Below are 27,481 nucleotides of genomic sequence, written 5' to 3'. Positions count from 1 at the left end.
AGCACATTCCCTTAGATCGCACGTTAAACCAGCTTAGCTTAGCTTATCTAACCTCCCTTGCCCCTGGAGGACTGAGGGACGTCTGTCACTGGTTAATCCACATACCAGCCTCCGCAAGGTGGAAAGCCCACCTGCTCTCATTCTCCTTCTGTACTTCCCACTTCTTAACTATACCTTGCCCTAAATCTCCTTGTTCACCTCAGAGTCACGGCTCTCTTATCTTGGTGTTCTGACTGACCTTGCCTGGTGGTAGAGTACGCCTTCATGGCGCCACCCGTCATGTCTTGGGCCGGGGATCATCCTACCTGTAACAACGTTCATGAATGAGGCTACAGTTCTGATTTCACTACTCTTATTATATACATCTTTATTGATATTTAAACCAAAATTCTATAAAGAGTAATACAAGAGAAAGTAGATACTTCTACTCTTCAACAAGGATCAATTCAGCTCATCAATATAACTTGACACAGCGAATACAAGAAATCATAATGGTCAGCACCCCAAATAATAATTACTGACAAACCATTTTCCGGTGGTGATTCTTTTTCATTTCATATGCAGTATTTTCCTATGACATTTTCTTTAAGCGAGTGATGCCAAATACTTGTATGTGTTATCTAACCAAACCTTACCAGAGAAACCAGAAGGAACTGACTTAACCTCCTATCCAGAGTAGCTCCGCTTAACCCACCAATTACAAGACAAAAGAAGCAAGAAACCAAGAGCACCAAACCTAAAAAAATAAGAAAAACACAACAAATTTATATTTCCAATGATAAAGCTGTACAGAATTATTTGTTTTGTTTTATCTCCCTCTATACAAATAATGATAAAGTTCCATGGTTGTCCTTTTCCGAATCTTAACGCAAACGTTTATCAACGACCGGATTGTTATAGTGATAATGTAATGCAGATTTATCCGGGAAGGTTAGGTTAGGTTAGGTTAGGTTAGGTCATCTTATGTTTCTGAGTCCATATTTATAGTGAAAATGTGTAAATACAAAATAACCGTGGTATTTTTTTTTAATTGTATGCATGTAACTCTACACAAAGTGATACAGTTGTTATTACAGTAAATGTTCAAAGCTCCCTCTCGCTGCCTCTGTATCACTTTGTAGAGGTAAATACTTGCCAAAAATTACACAAGAATCTAAGTTCGTTCACTCCAGCCTAACTGTCCTTACCTTTCAAGTGCTACGAACCTGATCTGACCCACCTAACTAAAAAGTTATGGTTAGGTTAGGTTAGGTTAGATTAGGTTTCCTTGGTTCGATACTAAAAATATGCAAGGTTTCCCTCCAAACTGTTCAAGTGAGTTAAACAGCTTATATCTGATGCCCAATTGTTTTTAAACTCCAGTTTAAAGTGCTGTATATTTCTTCTCTCACGCGCCAACTGACAATGTAAACATGAAATGGAGTGAGGTGTATCATTCTTCAATAAAATATGCTTGAAGCGTATTTAAAACAATTTTACCTGCTGTAAGGAAACTTCTAGTCCAATGTTTTCAGTGCCAGAGGGTGGACCCACACGCCATATTGTAAACACAGGCAACAAATTCATAGCTTATTTCCCTTTTAACTATAACAGTAAGATTTGACAAATGTTATTTGTGTTTTTTCGTGGAGTCATTGGTGAGAGTTTTTTGTTTAGGGGAATAAGGTAATGTTATATAGTTTTAGCAGTTGGTTCCTATGGGTTGCGTGACTTCAGTCAGATCCGGCACAACTACATCCTCACTGTGTAGCCTATTGTACATCCTTATATTTAACACATTAACCTTAACAAATACAACCCGTATTGACCATCACTTACCTCTTGATTTTATATTCTCCCACCAACGATAACACAGGCCCGCTTCACGCCGAGCATTCTAGAATTCTTCATATGACACTGGATTACTTCACCCGACTCGCGCCTATCAGACTGATAGGCGTTGGAAGCGCCTCTGATTATTTTAGTCAGGTATGTATTTTAAGCATTTTTTGGATTTTTACAAATAATATAATATTGTATTAAACCATATAATATTATACCTAAAACATTTTAAATATATATACTCACTACTGTATTTTATCATTCTTTACTTGAAATTGGCTCATACACACTTCTCTCATTAAACATATCCATTACCAGTGAGGCACAAAAAGTTAAGCCACAGTGACAGGCGAAGATTGTTAAATGAGTGTGTTTACAAATCCCTTGACTATAACATCCATTACGGTATTACATTCTTCTGAATTTAGATTATTGTATGTTCAGCTTGCTTCTCTTCGTGTCGTGTTAAACCGTGACACACTGTGGTAGAAGTGGTAGCTGTCATTTGAGGGTTAACGGTGTAAGATTTCCTGGTCGTCAACACCAGGAACATTACTTACAGCTGAAACATCTATTCTGGGCATTCTAAGTTGTGGGTCTTTATAATTATGAGTGTGGCTCATCTTGACGGAAGTGAAGATTGTTCTTTGGTGAACTGAAAAATGCGAATGTCACTTGGTTTTAGGTGTGTAAAACTAAACAAAAATTGTTTCTCTTCTCTTTCATCATCAATGTAACGTACCAAAAAACAGGAAGGAAGCTTAACCCTTTCCCGCCAATTGTCGCACTTTAAAATTTCATTCTGCATACCACCAGACAATTTTATACAGCTTAGAGAAAACCTCAGGAGCTAACGGTTAAAAACATATCTTGATTAATAACTACTTATGATGTTATCACATTAGGCCTATGGATGGTGTACAGTATACGTCTAGAGACGACTGTCCCCGAACTCCTCTCGCCGCCCGAGCCATCCTCACGTGATTGTAGTCACGTGACAAATCTATTTGACAAGTTTCATACGTATCTTATCTAATTGTTTTATACTCATAAAATATATAATGTATATTATTTATGAACTGAAGTGGTTTTTCGTTTAAATATTCTCCATAATGAATTATTTATTAATATTTATATATGGAAGTCATTTAGCGGTGACGCGGCACGTGTAACAGATTGGAAGCGTTACTCAGCTGCCAGACGTAAGATGCAACCACCACTTGAGTAGGTTGTCCAACTGATTTTCTTTGGTAATGGACAACTAATAAAATGTAATCAACTGCATTAAATCAAAACTATTAGTTATATTTTGTCGAAAAATATAATGAGAACAAGGATTTTATAGCTATCAAGCATGCGTGTTGCAGCCAGGACTGAGGCAGCAGCTAGGTGGAGTCTCATGTTCCTCGAAACACCTAGTAGTGCAGTGTGTGAAGCAATGGCAGCTAGGGACGCTTACAATTCAGGCCTTAGTTGTTAATGTGTCTGTTTCTTGTGCGCTGGAAATATCACAGTTCCAATAGTGGATGGCAGAGATATTGTAAGTATGTTGTGTTTGGCATACGCTTTCTCTTATTCAAATAGCACTAAGATTCAGTAATACTTAAATTCTTTTCAAGGTCATCTGCGATAAATTGTTAGGAATGACCTATACAAACGTTCATTAGAAGTATTATCATGATATTACATAAAATATGTACATGAGAGTGGTTCTATTATCAAATGTTTTAGTAGTTAATAAAATAAGGTAGTGTATCTGCTTGTCAGTTTGCGTTCACTCGACTGATTAAAGTTATTTTTGGTATGCATGGTAACGTGGATAATACATAAAAGTATTGAATGATTTATTTAATTTTGAGTTTGTTTCATCATTTACATAAATTATAACTGAACGGCGAAGAAAACTTTTATTTGTTTCATTTTTGAAAGAGTGGGGGGATGGCAAGCGACATTTAACCCTGACCAGTTTCCGTACGTCATGTTACTCTCTGACTCCTGCCCCCAAGGTCCTGGGTGCCTGCGCCAACGCCCGTACCTTAATAATTCTCTCTCTTTCTCTTTTTCTCGCAGTATGGCTGCTTAGCTACTTATTAAACTGAGTTGGACCGGGTGAGAGTGACTTTATTGCCAACTTCGGTACAGAACCGTTTTATATATATATATATATATATATATATATATATATATTCCTCAACACGGCACCTTTAACTTTGAGACACCAAGCGTACGACTGCTCTACCAAATCGTTTAGATACTTTACATTACAACGCAAAGAACATCCAAACACTATATAACTGATATTACCTTTAAGATTTTAGACCGGTATGGGGGTTTAGTAATTAAAACGAAGATATGCTGAGACTTCCAAACTGTAAATTAATTACGAGTAGTGTTTTAATAAATGTTAATTTAATGGACGTGCATTTAATATTGTACTGACAATTCCGTCACCTCTTCAAGTGCTTAGAATAAACTTGTAGGCGCACGGATTTAGTGGTGTACGTAGTGTACAAAATTTACCTCGAGCTTAAAGGTGAAATTTTACTATTTGTTGCGACTACGTTCTTATCTCCCAATAGGATTTTTTATTTACTTTATGCATTATACCAAACCTCTGAAATTTTGGATCGACTGGTGAAATACGAAGTCCATGCTGAAAAGTAGATAATGAGCGTGTTCTGTCATAAATGTGATATATTACCAGGAAAGTCATTGTCTCTGCTGTCTTGTTTTTGTCCTTAAAATTAGTTGTTTGGGTAAACTCAAGATTTCCGAATCTCGTCTACACTAGGCATATCCTCCCCTCCCCCACACCGGGCTTAACATAACCAAATAAGGTGTTGCACTACCAATTCATAACTGCTTGTTCCATGTACACTGTGACCGTTATGAACAACAAGCTCAAAATAACCAGAACTCACACGCTTTTATACTTCATTATCGGATTTATATTTTATCGCACGCTGCAACTCACTGCACATGAATAATTTGACCAAATCGGCCTTTTAATATTGACAAGGAATATGAACCACGTTTAGCTTGAAATGAATAGGTAGGTGTTTTTTTTAATGTCGCCGTGAAAGTGAGAAGAAATTTGATTTGGGCGTATTTTGTTTTCGCTTATTAAAGAGATGTAATATGAATTTGGTTTGTAGATTTGTCACGAGGAAGTCCCGATCCAATATGATTTTCGACGCATTTTGCGATTTCACGAAATATGCTCTTTTTTTATATTTCCGATCCCACCCAGTAAGAGAACGATAGTGAGGATTTAATTTGCAGTTGATAAGCGTTATGTCATAAGAACACATACAGTGTAGAGTCTGGTCATGGTTACACTTTATTGATTGAGTCAGTAGCTGGTGCCCTTTTAATTTTTGTTTTTGGTCGTTCGAGTTTTGACGGTGAGTAACTTCAGTAAGCATGCTTATAACGTTTTATTGTTAGCATTAAAGATGTTGACCATATATTTATTATGGTTGATTGTTTATTTCGGAACTTGAAAAATATTTGCCTTATGGTACTGGATAAAGTTAGTTTCATTTCCAAATAAAGGTAAACAATAAGTACACTGTTGGTACGTATGATAAGCTTTCAAGTTTACTCGTACGTAAAAGACTATAAGGTGATATTTTGTAATAAATTTATTCAAATTTCTTTATTTCAGATGTTGCAGCTCTTCATACATTTACTGTACGTGACTTAAAATTGCTGAGTGGCCGTAAAATTGCTTGCTATCAGACTACCCCCAGCCACCAGTGTTAATTATGAAAAATTGTGGTGTTATAATGTAAATACGGAGCATTACATAATCTGCATATATTCATATGTAGATCAAAAATAAATAAACTACGGGGATTCATGTCAGACAAATGTAAAATACATTTCTGGACTCATAAACAAGTGCAATGTTAGAAACTTGGCACAATGGAAACACTCGTAGAAATACTGTTGCCAAAAATCTTTGAAGATGTTTGGAACCTAGATACCCCATTGGAACCTGAGGCGGTGATGTTTACAGACTACCGCTACTACATTAACACAATGCAGATGTGTAAACCTCAGAGGCTTGTCCAAGCGCCACGGAAACCCAGGTAAGTTGTTAATGTAATAACCCAAATCATCACACTTTAGGTATGCTCATAAGTGACGGGTAGCTGCACATGAATTGTAATTTAGATATTGCTTGCTTCAGTACACCTGTTTTGCGTGTTACAAACATGTATAATATATGCAGTCACTGTTATTTAACAATCACCCACAAATTTTGTACATCCAATCATCAGACACAAATAAACACGTCTTTTACACAAGCCTTCTGTATTCACATGTCAAGTACTGAGGTGTATGTACTTGTAGATATACGCAACCTGTAGGTGTACATCCACTAAAAAATTATTCGGCACCCGTGTCATATTGTATCACGTCGTAAGGGTGCCGAATAATTTTTTAGTGGGTTTACATGTTTATATAAATGCTCACGACCACACAGGTGTACATAGTCATACAGGTGTACACACAATAAAACAATATTCGGCACCCTTACGGCGTGATACAATATGACACGGGTGCCGAATAATATTTTAGTGGGTGTACTTTAAATAACGCGAATGTAAGCAGGCGACCAAGAAAGTGTCGTAAATTGCCAGTGTGTGAGTCGCTACAAGTGTCAATAGTCATAAAACTCGTTAACTTCGTTTGTTGTACCAATTTGCCTCTATTTTTTAAAAGTTAATTATATGTTTCCGACACTTCATGGCCCACTGTATACTTTTGCTAATTATTTATTATACAGTTGTTAACTTTAAATTATTGTTAATATGATGTTGATGCGGCCCACAGGAGAGGTACATGGATTTCGTAACAACGCATACAGTGGTCTTACAAAGTCTGACTGCGAACGGTATTTTCCCTAAAATATGTTCATTTACTAAAAAAAATTGCAAGTCCTACATAAATACGTATCTGTAAGAACATTTAATTTTGTATTGACGTTAGAGAAAAAAAATTCCGTCCATGATTGCAAAAAGATTGTTCGTGATGGCATTCCTGGAGCAGCTCATGTTATTATTCTGCCCGCACAGGTTGGGCTTCTGTTCATAAAAAAAGAGAGAAGGCTTAGAAATGTATTTAAAAACATATGTTTATGGTGTGGCGGAGGACAACCAAGAGTAAGTAACGGCAGTAACGAGAGCCTTAAGTGGAATAAACGGTGAAGGTGAGGAAAATTAGCTTTTGTAAGATGTTGGACTTATTGGTGTACTGAAACAGCCCAAGACGTTTCGTATATACTCAAGGTGTAAACTCGTGATTTACACGTTTGGATTGCACTCCCCATTAAGCTGAATTGTGATATACGGTACTTTTAACACTGTCGGCGCAACAGAATGTGTGCACGTGCATTTTTAGAGTTAGTTATCACAAATAGCATCCGAGCGCATTTAGAGAAAAACAAATTAATCTATGACTCTCAACATGGATTTACAAAGGGAAAATCTCGTCTAACAAATCGGCTGACGTTTTTTAGGAAAGTCTTCGAGGTAGTAGATAATGACGAAAATTACGATGTTATTTACTTAGACTTTAGCAAAGCATTTGACAAAGTACCGCATCATCCATCATCACTACATATAACACCACCCATCATCACTACATATAACACCATCCATCATCACTACATATAACACCATCCATCATCACTACATATAACACCATCCATCATCACTACATATAACATCATCATCATCATAACACCACATTATCACTACATATAACACCACCCATCATCACTACATATAACACCACCCATCATCACTACATATAACACCACCCATTATCACTACATATAACACCATCCATCATCACTACATATAACATCATCCATCATCACTACATATAACACCACCCATCATCACTACATATAACACCATCCATCATCACTACATATAACACCACCCATCATCACTACATATAACACCACCCATCATCACTACATATAACACCACCCATTATCACTACATATAACATCATCCATCATCACTACATATAACACCATCCATCATCACTACATATAACACCTTCCATCATCACTACATATAACACCATCCATCATCACAACATATAACATCATCCATCATCACTACATTTAACACCATCCATCATCACTACATATAACACCATCCATCATCACTACATATAATACCATCCATCATCACTACAGATCGGTAAAGTAGTTTCCGAGATTCTCGTGCGGACACAGACAGGCAGACATATTTCTTTGTTTTATATATATATATATATATATATATATATATATATATATATATATATATATATATATATATATATATATGCTGATAACCACAAGGAAAGAAGAAAACACGAAGTTCCCAAGCGCTTTCGTGTAATTCACATCTTCAGGGGTGAGTACAGACTAGAGATAAGTACAAATCAAGGTGTATATATACAGAGGAGGGTGAGACCAGGTCTCACCCTCCTCTGTGACGGTATTGGCATGTACGAGTATTAACAAAATTGTCTGGCTTCGTCCGAGACATCTTGGTATTCCTAATGATCACGTACCCACGGTTGTCTGTCTGTGAATCTGTGACAGTCAAGGTTAGATTAGGTTGAAGTGGTTACCTGTGTCAGGAAGGGTAAACTGTGACAATTCGAGTTGTAAAACTGTATGATAAACGCAAAATACGGAACCAACCTTCCGAAATGTTTGTTTTCTCACGGGAACATTGTTATTGCACGTTAGGTGGTTTTAAAAACTACTGTATATAAAGCAGACTGGTCAATTAATCTTAAGAGAGAAATTTGGCCGTTAATAGTAGAGCAATTTGAGAATGTACAGTCTGGTTCAAGATTCTTCGAACTGCTGGAGACAGCTGGCAACTCAAGGCCGTTTGTTTACTATAGCACGAAGTATAATATAATACTAAACAACAATCCCTTCCATTTAATTAAGCAACGAGGAACTAAGTAACCAATCACTGATCACTTATTACGTACTATAGTAACAAACGGCCTTGTGTTGCCAGCTATCTCCAGCAGTGTTTGAAGAATCTTGAACGAGACTGTACAAGTTGTGAACAAGGTGTTCTTGTGTTTTGGCATGAATTTGAAATGAAAATACAGGTACATGCCAGACAGCTCAGCATAATGGCAGCAGTCATTAACATCACCCAACCTAAATCGAACATAAAACCTAAATATATGATTATGACATAACTAAAATCTTATTAATAAAATCTTAATTATAAGCTAAGACCCGAAACCGTTAAAAAATCAGAGGAAAGATCGTTTGGTTGAGCTTGTTCGTGAGTGTGAAAGCTTTTGGATGTGTAAAAATACTTTGAGAGTAAAAGCCTTACAATGTGTATCCTATAGGCCTAGAAAAAGACACGCCCCAATATACGAGAGGTTCATTATGAACATAAACTGCTAAGAGAAAGCATTGTACAGTATAAGGTCGTTCATGAGGACGTTAATGCTATGTAAAGTTAGCTTATATTTGTTTGAATTGACTAATTATTATATTTATATATTTGGGAAAATATCCAAAGTTCTCTGGCATCAGAAAACCTGTAAATTGTTTTAAGTGGTCTAATTTGTACTGTTATACACGTTGCCTCGGCTTTACGTGGTGTTATTGTAATCGTTACCAGGCCTTGATATGCGTTTATTTTTATTTTAGTAATTGAAGTTAGTGATGAGGATGGCCTGAAAATTGATGGTGACCATCTGAATGATCAATAGTTCCTGACTGTCATGGACTGGGAAATCTGCGAATTGGTGAAAAGTATCGTACCGCACTTTGGACCCATGGCCTCGAACGTCAACAGTGCCACTTGTGTTTGGCACTACTCACCTGTTGGTACGGTACTGAACAGCGAATATTATGTGAGAAATTGTATTATGGTACGAAAAAGAGTTCTTCATTTACTTTCCACATAGGACACGGCTCTATGTGAACACTGCAGTGAGTGACGCAGAGGAATGGTGAAAGTTTTGTCGTGTGAGTTCTTGTATTATTATTGACCTAATTTTCTCAATGCAGTAGATTTATTTTCCTTTTTTACCCAGTCTCTTCACAATGATAGTATTAAAACGTCTGCTCGTTATTCGTTTTTCCTCCTGGAATATTGGGGAAGATAATTATGATGATAAATCATTACATCCGTGTCGGTTTACCTTTAATAGCGCACTTAATAATGTACGTAGGTGCCAAGCACCGATCGGATAAAGTTTTGTTGTGTAAACATGCCAAGTGGACAAGTAGAGAAACGTACCAGCACCAACTTTTTACATGACACTCTGGACTTATTGTACCTTACTCGAATGATGGTGTTAGGGGTTCCGCATTAAACAGTTTGAGTAATATATATATATATATATATATATATATATATATATATATATATATATATATATATATATATATATATATATATATATATTGATAAAATCACACGGGAAAATGGAAACAACGGAGTACCTTAGCTTTCGTCTTTATTCAAGACATCTTCAGAGGCAACTGGATTACATGGACAGAGAGAGGCTTCCCATTGCTTGGGAAAAAAGCTTAGAAGTATTTAAATCATCTTGTGTCACAGAAAGACTTCTGGTTGAAGCTAGTTTGATTAAGGAATTAAAATCAATAAACCTTAGTGATGGTCAGTTCAAAACTGATAATATGTTACATAAATTTATTTGTCAGTGGCCCAAGGTTAAAAATGCTTTGAAAACCTTTGATCTAGATGTATGATAGTTATTTTGTGGGTCCCTTATTTTTGACCTGACCTGACTAGTCACGTCACCCCCCTCTTTAGCTCCTCTACATGTGTGTTGGTGTGGGGATTAGTGGATGACATCATTATGACCTGACCTCATGTTTTTAAGGTCACCCTGTATATTTAAGCCTCTCTCTGTCCATGTAATCCAGTTGCCTCTGAAGATGTCTTGAATAAAGACGAAAGGTGGTACCCATTTTCCCGTGTGATTTTATCAAGATTTATCTTATCCACGTTTCCATTGTGGATTTACATGAAATATATATATATATATATATATATATATATATATATATATATATATATATATATATATATATATATCTTGATAAAATCACACGGGAAAAGGGAAACAACGGAGCACCTTAGCTTTCGTCTTTATTCTGCAAATCATGGAAATTCTTAGTTGCTTATCTTTAACTGGATACAGAAAAGTGAATTAAAAATTTTGTTCAGGGAGGCCCGGGCGCGAGCTTACCTAACCTCGCGTACCTCCCTTTCACCCAACCCCCCTTCCGCGTGGTGTATTATGTAGCTCTGGCGGAGGTGCTCGAGCTGCCCCTTCCCCTCCTGCGCCAGTGTGGAGAGAGGCGTCGACCTGTGTCCTAGAACCTTCGCCCCGTGTCACTGTCCACATGTCCGTCTATTTTATCAGTGTTTAACACCGAGTCCGCGAAATAAAGTGTATGTGGAAGACTATAGTGCGTTAACGGTGCTTATTCATGTGCAAGTTCCCCTCTTTCAATTTGAGGGAGCAGGGACCAAACCAGCTCAGGACATTGGTAGGAGTGGAGGAATATCTGAGGGAGAAAGTTCGTTTACCTTTGGAAAATGAAAATGTGCAGGAAACAGTTTGCGAAGATCTATTGGAAGGAAATAAATGTCTAAGTTATAATCGTGACAAGGCAAAACAAACGCTTACTGATAATGTATACGCATTTGAATTTGTAATGCAAGTTTTATAGTTTGTGACATTCATAGAGAATGTTTATTACTACTACTTCTTATATTTTTATTTGTTGATATTTACGATTGTTATTGCTGTTGTTTGTTATTAATAATAATTAGTATTATTATTGTTATTACTAATACTATCATTGTGTTTAATTTGAACTAAGTATTGAGGGTGTTTTAGCCTTATGTAAGGAGAATTTACCCTAATTCTTAAGACACAATTATATACTGTAAGCTTATGTAACAGACAAAATTACTTAACGGTAAAACTACAGGAAGATGTAAACAAATTTTTCGAATGGTCTGAAAAATAGCAGATGAAATTCAATGTGGACAAATGTAAAGTACTCAGTATAGGAGATGTAAACAGGGAAACCAGATACCATATGAACAACGATGTTATTGAGAAATCCAATTGCGAGAAAGATTTAGGAGTAATGATAAGTAGGAATCTTATGCCTCATTTACACACAATTGCAGGGTCTCAATTGTTTCTCTTACTTTGACAACACAACATGCCGGTACATACAGCATATTGTGTGTGTGTGTATTTATTTTGTGCCTAAACACATTTATATAGCTGTCTCCACTTATCACTAACCCATAACTGTTATCATCTGCTACTCAGGGCCTTTTACTGAAAAACTCTCATAACAGTACCGGTATATCAGCTGTTATCGTGCTTCTGTGCAACCAATGGTTTCTGGTAGTGGTGTTTAGTGTTATATACAGCGCGTGTTGTATCTACCTACCCGAGGGATGGATGACGTTCCGGAATACTTGGATGGGCTCTTTATGTCATGATCCGGCCCTCCTGGCCTAACCCAACGTGTACGGGGTTAAGACAGCAAGGGGGCCTATCTGACCGGTCGGTAGTTACTTCACGATATATATATATATTTAGAGAGAGAGGAAACAGTACCGTCGCATATTCGTGCCTTTGAGGTGTGACGGGAGGTGCCACTTGCGGTGTAGTGCGAATACGAAGTGGTGTATGACTCGCAGGTCACTTGATGTCTCTCACCGTCACTACTAACGTCAAGGTCTCGTACGTGTTCTCTGCTAATCCCTAACGCGTCCTCTAACTCAGGTCTTTTTACCCAAGACGTTTATCATTTGAATTTTATTTTATCATTTGAATTTTATTTTATCATTTGAATTTTATTTTATCATTAGAATTGGTATTAGCTGCGTCAGCCACTTCTATGAATATCATACTAGATGGACTAACCCCACTCACTCACAAGTGCCCATCGCCCGCTGAGGCAGCCTATGACCAATGCTTGGTCACCTTTGTTTATGTTCAGTTTTTGAGGCGTACATGGGAGAACAAAATCATGGTGATAGAAACATCGTATCAGTTGTCTTGTGTCACTCACACACACACACGCGCAGTATCTCTGCTCTGCTTTAGGTTGTCCCCCGTTCCCTGTCGCACACTAGAGGGACCCAATAACTTTAATTTGACCTACTCTGCTTGCCACTTCCTATTTACGGCCAGTCTGCGCTTGCTTTCCTTCCCACATGAACCCAGATTTACTCTTGCACTCTCACTCATGCTTTCGCATATTCAAGCTATATCTATCGCACTCTTACACTCACGCTTATTCACGCTTACTCTATCGTACTGTCATATTCACGCTTACTCGCTAAACACTCATGGTCACCTCTAGTGGGCGGCCATTAGGTAAATAAGGTGAAAGGCTTCATAAAAAATGATACAGTAAACCGCATGCCTCCCACAAGTGTATACGGTGGACCTCCCTCAGCTAGGCCATCACGTTCAGCTCGACTTGGTTCACCCACAGCGATTTTAAGATGGTGCTGACTGACCTCTGTTGCTCTGCTTGCTCACGCGCCGGACTTAAAAAAATAAAAGATCTTCAGCTGGATAACACAACGGGTGGTTCTTTCCCGCATCAAGCGCTGTGTGAGTTAAGATCTGTATCCTAACAATAAAATGAAGCAAGCGTCTCTGTACCGTGCTGTGAGACGCTCTTCACGTAAACATTTCAGTTGTTGTCCACCTGCAGTATTATCACCAAATTTTGAGACGCATGATGTATTTGGGAATTATATAACGTTTTTAGGGTGATGTAAAGCCATACTCTTGTGTGCATAGAAACCTCGTTCTATATAACCCAATCTCCACTGTATTCATCAAGTGCATGAGTTCATCGTTGTGACTATAGAGTGCTGGCTGCAGTGGTGTTGTGTTTGGTGTAGGTTGTGTAGTGAGAATGGTTGATGACAGGTGGGTGGGTGTGATGGTTGTAGCAGCAGGTGTGTGTGTGTGTGTGGGAGGTTGTTTAAAGCGTCGCCGTGGTAGCATTACGTAAGTGAGGCATCAGGTGGGTTGTGTAAGTGGGGTGGTGGTGTGGCGCTGCTCTTCCCTGCCGTGTGTGTGTGTGCGTGCTTGCGTGTGCGTTTTGTGCTTTGTGTGTGCGTATTTGCGTGTATGCTCGAGTGGGTGTGTGGAACTGAGCGTTTTGTATGCGTGTTTGCGCGTGTGTGTGGGGGGGAGGTGTGTGTGTACCCAACATCCGCCTGCTGCTATCTCTGTACTCACCACAGACCCGACAACACTAGCCCACCTGTACTCTTGAGTTTACTTTACCCTGGACACCTTAACACATCCATTTGCTGATTGGTCACTTGCCGTCCGCTTACAGCCAACCAGCAGCGAGTTCCACAGACTGGGCCTTGCTTTCGGACAGCGGTGATTGGCCAGTTACTGCCTTCACCTCAGCCAATCAGCAGCGCCGCTCACTTCCGATCTGTCTATCCGATCCGGCAGAATCGTATAAATACCCCCAGCGCAAAGCTCTTTTTTTTTTTTTTTGAACTAGCAAATCCACTATCCACTGGCCATTACAACGACGCTCGCTGAAAAAGGCGTCAAAGGAAGGTTGCTGGGGTGGATCCAGAACTACCTCACACAGAGAGAAGCACGAGTACGCTTTCAGGGAGCAACCTCAAGCTACAGGGTCCATGAAAATGGAACCCCACAAGGAGGCATCCTCAGTCCAATGCTGTTCAATGTCCTGATGGAAAATCTAGTCAAACTTCCTTTCAGACAAACAGCCAAGCTCCTATGCTATGCAGACGACTTACAGCTTATAGTAAGAGGATCAAACAGACAAGCCAACACGCAACATGCACTCCAACTTATAGAAGAGGAGTGCAACAGACTTGGACTCAAGATAAACCCAGCCAAGTCGAAAGCGATGGCCATCTGCACAGACACACCAGACAAGATGCTCTCCATACAAAACACGCCGGTAGTCTGGACCAACACCCACCAGTGTCTTGGAATCTGGTTTGACCAAAAACTCACCTTCAAGCCGCAACTCGAGTATCTCAGGCACAGGACGAAGAGCAGACACAATATAATGAGGTCGCTCACCAGCACAACCGCAGGAGCAAACCTTCATGTGCTCAAAGCCTACTACACGGCCGCCATCAGATCGCTGGTAGATTACAGTGCTCCAGCACTCATTGGACTGAGAGAAGACCAAATAGCCAAGCTAGAAGTCATCCAAAATAATGCTCTCAGGACCATGCTCGGAGCACCCATGTGGACCAGAATTTGCAATTTGCAAATGGAAACCGAACTACCACCCCTGGCAGTACGAGTCAAGCAGGTGACAGCCGGTCTCCTCGCCAAAATCTGTAGATCAGATAAGCCCACAGTTGCCAAAATTCGAATCAGTGCCTCCCTCCACCTCGACCACAGAGTGCGAGGGGCCACCTGGTCGCACGAGGCAAGCGAGGTCATCCGACACCTGCAAGCAGAAACACTCGTCAAGAACAACCAAGACACACGAGACAATGGTTACGTTGTTCCTCCACCATGGAGCCCTCCACCAGCCACATTCAAAATTACCGACCTATGCGATAGTAAAGCCAACCTCCAGAAGGAGGACCTTAAAAAAATAACTCTCGAAGCCATAGCCACCGAGACACCGGCTGATGCAGCATCATACTTCACAGACGGCTCGGTGGACCCAAAACATCATAGATCCGGAGCGGCCTTCTACACCCAAGGCCAGACCCTCCGATGGAGACTTTCCAATGACTGCTCCACCCTACAAACAGAGCTGGTAGCAATCTCAAAGGCCCTGCAACACGCTGCAACACAACACAACAAGTCCATCATAATTCACACGGACTCGAAATCGGCCATGCAGGCGCTGCAACACAGTCAACCAAGAGACAACGTCCACATCATTACCTCGATCCTCGCACAGCTACAGGAATTCCAAAGCCAAAACCGCCCAGTCGTCTTACACTGGATTCCCAGTCATGTAGGGATCGGAGGAAACGACGTGGCAGACGAAGCAGCCAAGGCAGCTACACGTTCTAGTAGCGTACACATCCAAGTTCCAGCAAGCGTGCAACAGATCAAGAATCACCTCAGAAAGACTAGCAAGCTCCACATCAAAAAGAGCTTCCTTCACGCATTCAACGCTGGTTCCCAATCAGCCAAATGGTACCTGGCGGCCACAAAAGGGGAACCACCTTTCGCTGACAAGAAAACTCCAAGACAAACTCAAGTCAGCCTTCATCGACTACGACTAGGGTACAAGTGCTCCTGGCAGATGATCGGAAATGACGTCATGGAATGCACCTACTGTCAGGAGCCAGCAGCCAACCCACTTGAACACTATCTCCTCGACTGCGAAGTCACACAAAGCCTCCGAAACAGAACTCAAATCTCCCAAGAAACACACACAACACCAGCGGCCACTCTAACCCGAAAGGCCCATACAGACCACATTCACCACCTACTCCGGGTCATCACACGATACCCACCACCCAGATAGCTTAGAAAGTATCCTCTCCCAGCAAGTGCGGACCCCAGTTCGGGGGGCGCGCCACTCCGAAACTGACCACGTCCAAGAGTGGGGGTTGGTGGTAAGCGTCCACTGATCGGGGGTCCGCTCACACTTGCAACCTGCAGTATCCTTCCAATCTGCAGGTGGGACCACCTCCAATCCCAATCTGGTCTGGCTGCTCCTGGAGCTCCAGCCGGAACCACCAAACGGGCCGCCTATAGGCAAAGGCCCGTTTCGGACTACGGTCCGACAATCTCAACAACAACAGCTCTTTTTTATAATGAAAATTGAAATATCACTTCAATCCTCCCTTTATCCTTCCCCTGAACCTATTTCCCCCCTGTCACTAGCTTTTATTCATTCATTCATTGCTCTTTTTTTCTTTTTTCCCGCTCTGCCATTCGCTACCAACAACTTTTGGAGCTTCTAAACTTGGAAAAAAAAAGTTCTTTTTTCTAAACTTGGAAAAAAAGCTTATTAAAACAAAGGATACGTTGCTCAGCCAGCTCCACAGGAACCTGGCTAGAGGTCGTCGCCCCTTCCTTGGAACAATGGTTACTGCAAAAATAAACATATTTTTAACTAAATGGAAAAGGCTTGAGAGCTAGAACCTAATTACACAAGATGTAAGTTCAAATATAATCATAATAACCTCAGCATATCTGGTTGAGCCGGATACTGTCAACCTCTTACTGTCCTTCAAATTTCCTCCCTCTCTTTTCCTTGATCCTAAACCAGTCCCCTCTCCCCCCCTCTCCCCCAAATCGCCACCAATGTACTTCCAATCCTAATCCCAGCCCTCCCACCCAGCATTACAAGCAATAGCCCTCTACCTCATCTACAGATGCCAAGTCAAGGAACAAAGTGACTCAACACAGAAACTTACCAAAACTGGATGAATAATATAGATAACGAAGAATTCCAAGAACACAGTTGGTTTAAATCTGCCAGGAAGAAAATAATTGAACCATCTGCTCCAATATACACATAAAATATTAATAGAGAGAATAAAAGATGATAGTGATCTACCAGCTCCACTAAGAACCTCTCTCCATACTGTGTACTTTTAGACTAACATAACTAACATTTAACTAACACATTAGAAAAAAGTAACAAGTATAATAAGCAGCACTATACAAATAAACCAATACTAATACGAAGGTCTGACGACCCAAGGGAGCAAAACAAAGAAAAAAATAGAATAGATGAAGTGATCTGGTTGAGCCCTCCTACTGTATTTCAGTTTCATCACTTTTCTTCAATCCTTAATACAGTGACCCCTCGGTTAACGAACTCAATCTGTTCGAGGAGGTCGTTCGTTAACCGAAACCATTGTTTCAATGGGTTTTTGGGTAATTGGTTCCAGCTCACCGAAAATTTCCTAAATTCAACAAAAATGGTAGAAAAGTTCACTTACTTTGAGGTGTGTATGTAGAAGGCTCCTGGATGATGATGATGATGATGGGATTTAGAATGGGGGTGGAGGAGAAGGAAGAAGAGAAGGCATTGGGGTGGAAGAGAAGTCACCCCATGGTGCCATTTCATCCAAAAAAATTTAGCTCTCTTGGTGTAATTCAAGATTATTTTCTTTAAATCAACACTGCACTGCATTAAATATTGTCAATATGTAAAATATATTTCAAAATGACCAATAATTTGCTTGGAAACAGAAAAAAGCGTTTAGTTGAAGAGAGTCTCAAGCAAGATGTTACCTCCAGTGAAAACAGAGAGAGACTAACGCCTGTTTGCTGTGTTAAGAGGCTGGATGCCGCGCATTAAACTAGTCACTTTACCTTCAATTATGTTCAATAAATTGTTAAAATGACTAAAAAATTGAATATTAAACTTTTAAAATTATTGAATAGTATAAACTTCTTGATATTTACTAAAATAGTAAGGAATTTAAGCCCTAGAACCGATTACTGTATTGGCGGACTGATACTAAAGCTGGTTGCCCGGTCAGTGCAAGCGAAAACATGTTGAGGTCGGTTCGTAAGAAATTCGTTAACCGAATTGAAGATCCTAATGGAAGGCAGTTCGTTAACCGAGGCGTTCGTTAAACGAGGGGTCACTGTAATCTTCTTTCACCTCATAACTCATGACTCCAAAGCCAAGTGCGATGGAACAATACCATAACATAAAATCCAGGATGGGTGTTTAAAGGGCTAACTGACGCAACTATTAGTCTGGGTTTTCAGTGTGTAAACAGGAAGTAGAGTGTTAATGTTCCTTGGTGAAAAAAAATATTACAGAAATTGAGAATAATTTTAGGAAGGTTGTAAGTTGAAAATTTAATTTATCACTGTTTTTTGCGAGTACTTGTGGTCTCTTGGATTACTTCATAAACTGGTGAGGATTGTAATGCTGAAATATTTTAATATATTTTGGACTCAACTGTGCTGAAGTTATATGTTTGATACAATACAATATACTCCAGGAATATTATATATGGCAGAGTTATGATATGACAGTGAAGGATCGTGGGACATACGGGACAATGCGATTGTGTCGCTGGTGATGGTGGCTCAGGGAAGAATATCTGCAAGACAAATACGAGATTGAGGTTGCCTAACATGGATGCAGTATTGAAAAAGCGCTGCCACCGCAATAAACTATGTAACCACGACTCCCAAGACTGGGCACATGGGTGTCCGCAGCCTACTGAAATACCCGCCAAGTTGAAGGCCTCGTTGTGTAAGACGCTTGATGCAAGAGGCGATGATGAGGTACAGTCAGCAGCGATAGCTACCTCTTTCCCGGATGTGACCAGCCCAGTGAGGACTAAGCTGAAGCATGTTAACATGAGTGCTGGTGGAGGGGAAGTCAGTCTTGGTGATGGAGGGGCATCGGCCCACAGTCCTCCATCTCAACCATGGTTACCAAATCTTACTGATCTGTTGTAAGTTGCGTCGTTTTTGTTTTTGTAATTATAAGAGAACATTTTTCTTTATTCTCTTTCAAATGACATTAGCATCTAGATATTCATATACATGGTGTTCGGTAAATACCTTTCATAAATTAGATAAATGAATAAATGTCAATTCTCAATAGCTTTGGAGTTACAGCACATGTCATGCTTGGTAGGAATGTGATTAAACCTATGGGGTGTATATGAAACATGCAATACACTGTACTAGTGACATTTATTAACAATAATAATGCCATATGATTTGTATTGGTATTAACATTTAGAGGAAATGTTCAAGTTCCGCCCCTCTTGCTCAATGCAGGGCTCGGCCTGTCGCACTAGTGTCGTTAAAGACCCCAGGGCAAGGGGTGTTGTCACACCGTCCTGTACACGGCCACAATTCCTCAGGGCTTGCGAACCCCTGTAACATACACCTTGCTTTTTATGTGACCCCTCAGGTAGAAATCAAGGGGATTTATATCAGGTAACCGTAGGATTCATCACATTCCTATAAAACCTTTCATGTGCCATAATTCCGAAACTATTTAGAATTGACAGTTTGGTCATTTAGTCATTTATCGTCATTCATGTCTCAGGAATACATCCCCTGAATTATGAAAGGTATTTACGGAACACCCTGTATACCGTGTTTACTTTATAAATGGACAGAACTGTGTAGACAATCAGTAAGGGTCTATAGCTTCTTACGACAGTGTACAGTGCAATAATAATATTTCAGTCCGCTCCATAACTTATGACTCGGTGAAGATGTCACATGATCGTTAAACATTATCTCAATATGTATCGCCACCAGGTCATGCATCAGCAAAGGTCACCCAGCGTATGAAAGAGACAATCCATATATGGTTAAGTATTGGCGGTCTTGGCTGGAGGTCAAAGTACAACTTGTCTACGAAAAAGTGTCATACAGAGCTGTTGCAAGCCTTGATGACGTCCTGGGCAGAACCTGAATTTGCCCTCTGTAAATAATCATTGATGAATTTAATTTTAATTGATATAGATAATATAGCTTTAATTAGGATTGTTTTGACAAAGCTAATTATCTGTCGTGTTAGGGTTATGTGACTTATGTCTAAAACGATTACTGTACAGTGGTTACAGTAATCGTTAACGAAAATTGATACAGTAATACAGGAGTGCACATGAAAATAATGCCTGTATCTTCGAGGATTATCAAAATTATGTAAGGAGTTTTCTGGTGTGTGTGTGTAATACACACACACACACACCTCACAGTCATACACACTGTGTATGACTGTGAGGTTCTGATGGCGTGATTTGGATGAAAGGCTGTGAGGGATTGTGAGGGTGAGAGGCTCTGAAGATGGAAAGTTGTGAGGCATGAGTAAGGATGTGGTGATGTGAGGTTGTATGAGGGCCATGAAGTCATGTGGGGGTATGAGGTTATGAGAATATGAGGTCATGTGAAAGTATGAGTTTGTTTGGAGGTATGAGGTAATGTGATAATATGAGGCCAGATGAAGTTATGCGAAAGGTTGTGTGAGGGTATGAGGCATGATGGTGTGAGGTTGTATGGTGGCGCAAAGTTCTTTCAGGATGTGTGAGTGTGAAATTTTTTGTAAGAGTGTGAGGTCATTTATGAATTTGAGGTTTTGTTAGGAAGTGAAGATGTGTGACTGTGTGAGGCTGGTGTAAAAGTATGAGACTGGTGAGGCTGGTTTGAGTGTATAGGGTGTGAGGCTGGTGTAAAAGTATAAGGCTGGTGTGAAGATGTAAGGCTGGTGTGGAGGTGTAAGGCTGGTGTGAAGGTGTAGGGCTGGTGTGAAGGTGTGACACTGGTGTAAAAGTGTGAGGGTCTATGAGGCTGCTGTGACGGTGTATGCCCGTTGAAGGTGTGTGAGTAATAAAAAACATATTATATTAATATAACTCCAACAGAGACGAGAGATGTTTTACTCAACCTCAGACAATCTTTGCTCTGGGGGTGGCACTCATGTTGAGACCGGCCCAAAAATATTCTTTGCCCCAGCCCTACCAAGGCTTAATTTGGCCCTGGGTGCAATTACTTAAGGTGCTGGATGTGTGGACTCAAATCCTGGAAATGGCAATATCAACAATATACCGGGTATATCTGGACTTTGTCAAGGCTCTCGACAACGTACCCCACAAAAAGCTGAAAATTAAACTGAAATGGTAACAGAATTTGGGGGAACCTCCTAGAGTGGATCAGAGACTTTCTTCATGACTGCAAATACTGTGTGATGAATAATGGCACAAAATTGTCATGCGTACGCGTGACAAATGGGGTACCACAGGGCAGTGTGCTGGGACCATTGTTGTTTGTTTGTTTTGTAAGTTACTTACCAAAAGCTATACACTCCTCCATACAAATGTTTACAGATGATGCCAAGTTATTCAGGGAAATTAAAATCCAAGTGGACTGTGAAGAATTACATAAAGATCTCTCTCAGCTTCAGGAGTGGTCTGAGGAATAACCATTAAAATTCAATGTCAGGTATATATATATATAGTGTAAACCTGGGCACTTACTTCCCTATACAGTACTGTACTGTACTGTGTACCCTGCTAACTACAGTAAACGTAGAGACTTGTGATGCTGTTCATACCATAAATTTATTGCAATTTCCCATGTCACAAATGAATTTGGTGAAGTATCATTAGTGTGTGTGTAGTAGTGTACAGAAATATTCCCTCCCAGTTTGTAGAGTTAAATACCAGCAACCCCCCTTCCCGTTACTCACCTTAAAATTCACTTAAACCATTTTATAATTGCTATTTTCCTTAGACTTCTTAACTAAATTTTCATGAAAAAATATCATGGTCCACCACCCCTCATTGCACTTCCCTGTTCATTCTCTACCATAGATCATTTCAACTGGAGTAACATGTTTCATTCCCTACAGAAAGTCTTGCCGCCTGCAGAATAACTATAGCCCACTTAAGATCGTACGAGCCAGCTACCAGTATATGTACGATGACACTAACCTTGAGTACCTGGACTGTGTCAATTCTGTGGCGCACGGTGAGTCTGTGTTACATTTGTGGAATTTGACGCTCAAAATTCCGGTAAAAACCCTTACCTGATAACCCCAAGGTCTCTAGCATACCAGATAAATGGTCCCATACCTGTACAGAATACACTGTATTGTATTGTTATTTGTTGTCAGGGATGTGCAGCACACCTTCCGTATACTGTTCCAGGGTCAGAGAAATATATGCACACAGAGTTACAAGGGAGACACAAAATAAAGTTTGTGCTTATTGATTTATTTTTCTGTGAAATTAAGGGATCATTGTGCTTAGTGAAGATACAGTATAGTACTGTGCAGTATATGGAAATGTATTGTGCGTAGTGTAGACATAGTGTATTGTGTATACTTTAGGGGTGCAGTAGGCCTCCCCCTCCCTACTGCTGATGAAGCACTGAAAGAATAAATCTTATCTACCTCTTTTAATTGTTTGGCTTAATTTATATTTTAATATGAAAAATTCATTATGGATTAAAGACTCAATGTACTGTATACTGTACTGTATACATAGTTTATTTTTCTTCACAGTTGGTCACTGCCACCCAGCAGTGGTTAAGGCTGCCTCAGTAAGTATGGAGTCAGCAGTTACCAGCTGTGGATGGGAGATTGATTATGGGGACCTCCAATATCCAAAAGAGCTTCATCAATTTCTACCAACCTGCTTGAACACTTTTCTCTTTTGTAATTCAGGGTATGTATATGATTTAGCATAGGTATCAATAATATACAGTATAGCATATACAGTACTGTACTGTATACTCTGTATATATATATTCATTCGTTAACTCATATTACTGTGAAAGATGGGACTGCTTTGGTACTCTCCATCCATAACATGGCCCCAAATCTGGTTTGTGCCTCTTGCTTCACGCAATCCAAGTTGCATTACTAGACAAGACAGCCCATTCTCAAGCAATTCCTTGTTCAATGTGTATAAAGCACATGCTTAATCCACACCCCTTTTTCTTCTCTTCTCATATACATACAGGTTTCCTATTTTTTTTTCACTGAGAATTTTTCATATGTAAAGAGTAGTGATAACCCCAGAAAAGATGTAAATGTGCATGCCAATATTGAAGACATTGTTAGTATAAGTACCCCTTGCCATCTGGTATTCAACAACAACAAAAAATAAGAATTAACCTCCAAAAACTAACAATTAGAAGTTCTAAAAATCATAAGTTCTAGAAATGTTATAACTCTGTGCCTAAGTAGATACTGTACCTTTAAGAATGATGATTTTTTTTAGTCATTGAATGTTTACATCTGTATTCACATGATAGTCTGATAGAAGTTTGCAATCTTTTGTGATATTTATTCATTTATAGATCGGAGGCAGTGGATCTTGCTTTGCAGTTGTCACGACTATATACCAACGGCACTGATGCAATTGTAGTCGACAATGCTTTCCATGGGTCTATTGATTCTGTCCATCAGCTCTCTCCTAAGGTTTTCAAATGTAATAATATAAGTAAGTTTAATATTGTTCTTGTATGACCAGTGGTTCCCAACATTATTTAGTCATACTGTAGACAGTATCACTAACCTGTCTTTCCACCATTGTATACTACCTTACATATTAAGTCTTAGTTTATTATAGTAGAACAAAACTTTTAACACCATAGAACCAAAAAATTTCAGACTAACATCATGTACCGGTAATATCTGGACAGTTCTCACTTACCACTGGTTGGGAGCCACTACCTTAGAAAACTGCCTCAAGCATTATTTATACTGCATATAACACAAAATTATATTTATGAAATTAGTAGAGTATGTTTTTATGAAAATATTAGAATGGAAGAATTATCTCGAAATCTCATTTTATAACTGAAAATTGGACTGGACGACATGTGTTCATCATCATGATAATAAGTCAACAACTAAATCCCAGGAAACCCTTCAGCTTTAGGAATTGGTACTACTCCAATAATACTCCAATAATATTTACCTCCTCCAGATAAAACCAGAATACTGTACTATACTGTGCACAAAAAAGCTTCTAGAAGCTCATGTTGCCATTCAAAGAAAATTACATGCCAGCATATCAACAGGTGTTGACCTCACCTGTCACTTGTCAGTTACAACATATGATATCAAACCAACCGTAGCTCATTGCCAGCCACCTTCAGAACATACCCTTAGGAGGGGGGAGAGTAACTGAGTCACCGAGTCCAATCTTCAGTTATAAAATGGATTTTCAGGATCAATCCCACATTTCATTTATATCTGTAACAACTGGATTGCACAACTTGTGTACAGTATTTAATTGCATTACATTTATTTTTATCCAATGTTTCTCTAGCCTTGACATGAACTGGTTGATGGAAGAATTTTTCCACTACTGACTCATGTAGTGAACAGCTCATAGGTCTAAATATTTCCATAAGTACTCCCAGCCAAAGGTCAATACTGCAACAGAAGCTTCTATCAATGGTCTGGCCAAAGCACTATTATAAATCACTAACATTTAAGTGGACAACTTGTGTTTCTGAAAGTGTGAAATAAAAATAATCCATCACCAAAAATACTGAAATAGAATCCGGCTTAATTTATGTAATACAGAGTATAAGCTTGGAAATGCTTACAAGGGTGTTTATATTATCTGTGTGTAGACTTTCTAGGAAAACATACTAAAATACTTAATACTGCAGCATTTACCTGAAAGAAAATATTCTCACGAAATCTAAATGTTTAGAAAAATTAGGAAATGGGCAAGAAATATCATCTCCTACTCTGTGACTCAAATCCAAAGAAATAATTTGAATAGGAATTTAAAGCTGATGGGTGAGAGAGATGTCAATCTATCCTGCTAAAGAGGAGCTACCAGTAGAATGATCCTGAGGAATTTCATCAATTCCTGATTATTTGCAGCTTCTGATTAAGAGGCAAGAACAGAAAACAAAAAATTTCCAGGCTTTCTAAACCAAGGAGAATGTGTATCTTTCCTGAGACTCCCCTTAAACCCCTCCAGAGGGAGCTTTGGTATGAGCACAAGAAGTCTGCAATTGATATTAATGAAACCTTGTTTTGGTAGACATTACTGCAGATGTACAGTATTGTGCACAAAGAAAAGTTTGTTCTTTCCTCAAAGCTTGTCTCCCATAGCTACATCTCAAAAAGAAGAGACTAGAAGCTCCCTCAGATTTATGTTCAAATGTCTTAGAGGCTGAGACTGAATCCCTTTGTTTACAAATCCCTCCAAGAAATGGAAATCCCATCCTCAATTAGATCAATCTGTCCCAACAAATAGTTCTCATTGAGAATGCATGAGAAGCTCTTAGTGTTATTTTTCAACTATAGTATTCCTCCACCATATAAATGCCACTTCGAGCTGTTAAAAAATGTTTAATGTGTAGCCACTTCCTACCATATGATGTATTAATCACTGAAATAAACACAAATATTCTAGGAGGCCTGGTGTGATTTACATCACTTTTTGTTCAGTAATATAACCATATGGCTGTGTGTCACAAGCCAAAAGAAATACTGTACAGTATTCCAAGTATCAAAATATATGAATTGCACTTATCTACTAGTTATACTGTGGTGCAAGACAGAGTGAGAAGGCACTGGGAAGTGGGCAAAGGTTGGAGTTAATGTCATAGGTTGCAACTGACAAATGACAGGGTGAAGTTCACACTGCTGATATGGCATTGTATACTTATTAGACCTTTTGTGTTTAATTCTATGGTCTAAGCAGTACACTAGTAATATAGTACTATACTGTACATGTGCCATCCAGTCCAGTTGTTAAAGTTATGAATTTATTTTTGAAGGATATTTGTATTTGGACTAATATATTGTCTAATATAAGTATCAAGTATATACAGTATACAGGTACATGTAACAACATTGTTTTTAATTTTTTAATGAAGAAAAAATATTCTTTTATAATTGATGGCAGTTCAACCAGATTGGGTGCACACGGTTGCAATGCCTGACCTGTACCGAGGGCCATATCAGGAAGATGATCCCTTAGCAGTTGAAAAATATATTGCTGATGCCAGAGATATGATTGATAAAGCTCGGCATTATGGAAGAAAGGTCAGACTTTTGTGGATTCCTTTGAATGTGGATTTTTTTTCATGAAATTGAATGAGATACACCTATACTATTATAAGGCTTCATCCAAGATACATCACATTTTAGTGCATAACAGAGACAGGCCTACAATCCCAATTTAAGTTAACAATTAGTGCTTAGTGAGTAAGGTTGGACAGTGTGTACTGGTAGATGTAATGATTTAAATTTTCTCTCAGCATTCAAGCTGGTCCACGGTTGCAGTCCCATTAATTAAATCTCATCACTCACAGTGCCTCCATACACACTCAGTTTTCAGTGGTTTGATCATGAAACAGTGCTTTGAGTCACCAAAATCAAATTTCCAATGCCAGTGTACTGTGACTTAAATAACACTTGATTGGCTTACTTTCAGTAGTAAATAAGATTCAAATTTCATAATGGTGACATTCCCTCCCTGTGTTTTATATTGTAAGTATAATTAGTTTTGTCATGATATTTGAAATTAAGCATTATAAACATCAGTAGTATTGTAAGTGACAATTATCAATATTATTTTTCCATAGATTGCATGCTTCATTGCGGAGCCAATGTTAACAGTACCTGGTTGTATCATCCCTCCCAACACCTGGCTGCAGGGTATGTATAGGTGAGTGTAAACTTCTCTTGGAGGTTGGTTCTAGGTTCTCTTGGAGGTTGGTTCTAGGTTCTCTTGGAGGTTGGTTCAAGGTTCTGTTGGAGATTGGCTCAAGGTTCTCTTGGAGATCGGCTCAAGGTTCTGTTGGAGATTGGTTCAATTTTCTCTTGGAGAGTGGCTCAAGGTTCTCATGGAGGTTGGTTCAAATTTCTCTTGGAGATCGGCTCAAGGTTCTGTTGGAGATTGGTTCAAGGTTCTCTTGGAGATTGGTTCAATTTTCTCTTGGAGAGTGGCTCAAGGTTCTCTTGGAGATTGGCTCAAGGTTCTCTTGGAGGTTGGTTCAAAGTTCTCTTGGAGGTTGGCTCAAGGTTCTCTTGGAGGTTCCCAAATCTAAACATACGTAGTATGGGTGACCTCCCAGGTTGTGTAATGTGAAATGAAGTGGATGTGTAGTGGATATGATGTGTAAT

At 39.3% G+C, this 27,481-nt stretch overlaps 1 protein-coding gene across 5 annotated transcripts in view; it reads left to right on the top strand.

Annotated features, from left to right (window-relative positions):
* The first annotated feature begins 3,203 nt into the window (after window positions 1-3,203).
* Window positions 3,204-27,481, top strand: part of LOC121879078 (5-phosphohydroxy-L-lysine phospho-lyase-like) — a 40,759-nt gene continuing 16,481 nt past the window's right edge. Inside the window, exons 1-7 of one of the 5 annotated variants that reach the window (XM_042385578.1) lie at window positions 3,204-3,361; window positions 5,489-5,915; window positions 22,226-22,344; window positions 22,880-23,042; window positions 23,680-23,822; window positions 26,259-26,398; window positions 26,941-27,023. In XM_042385578.1, the coding sequence (XP_042241512.1) occupies window positions 5,749-5,915; window positions 22,226-22,344; window positions 22,880-23,042; window positions 23,680-23,822; window positions 26,259-26,398; window positions 26,941-27,023 (815 nt within the window). In that variant the 5' untranslated portion in view covers window positions 3,204-3,361; window positions 5,489-5,748. Of the gene's footprint in view, window positions 3,362-5,488; window positions 5,916-9,669; window positions 9,845-11,208; window positions 11,304-18,848; window positions 19,311-21,714; window positions 21,817-22,225; window positions 22,345-22,879; window positions 23,043-23,679; window positions 23,823-26,258; window positions 26,399-26,940; window positions 27,024-27,481 lie in introns of those variants that run through there. The other 4 variants (XM_042385579.1, XM_042385577.1, XM_042385580.1 and 1 more) reach the window with 4 other exon arrangements.

The sequence above is a fragment of the Homarus americanus genome, unplaced genomic scaffold, assembly GCF_018991925.1.
Source record: "Homarus americanus isolate GMGI-L3 unplaced genomic scaffold, GMGI_Hamer_2.0 scaffold4060, whole genome shotgun sequence".
Lineage (NCBI taxonomy): Eukaryota > Metazoa > Arthropoda > Malacostraca > Decapoda > Nephropidae > Homarus > Homarus americanus.
The sequence above is the reverse complement of the archived record's forward strand: the minus strand, read 5'-3'. Positions and strand labels throughout refer to the sequence as shown.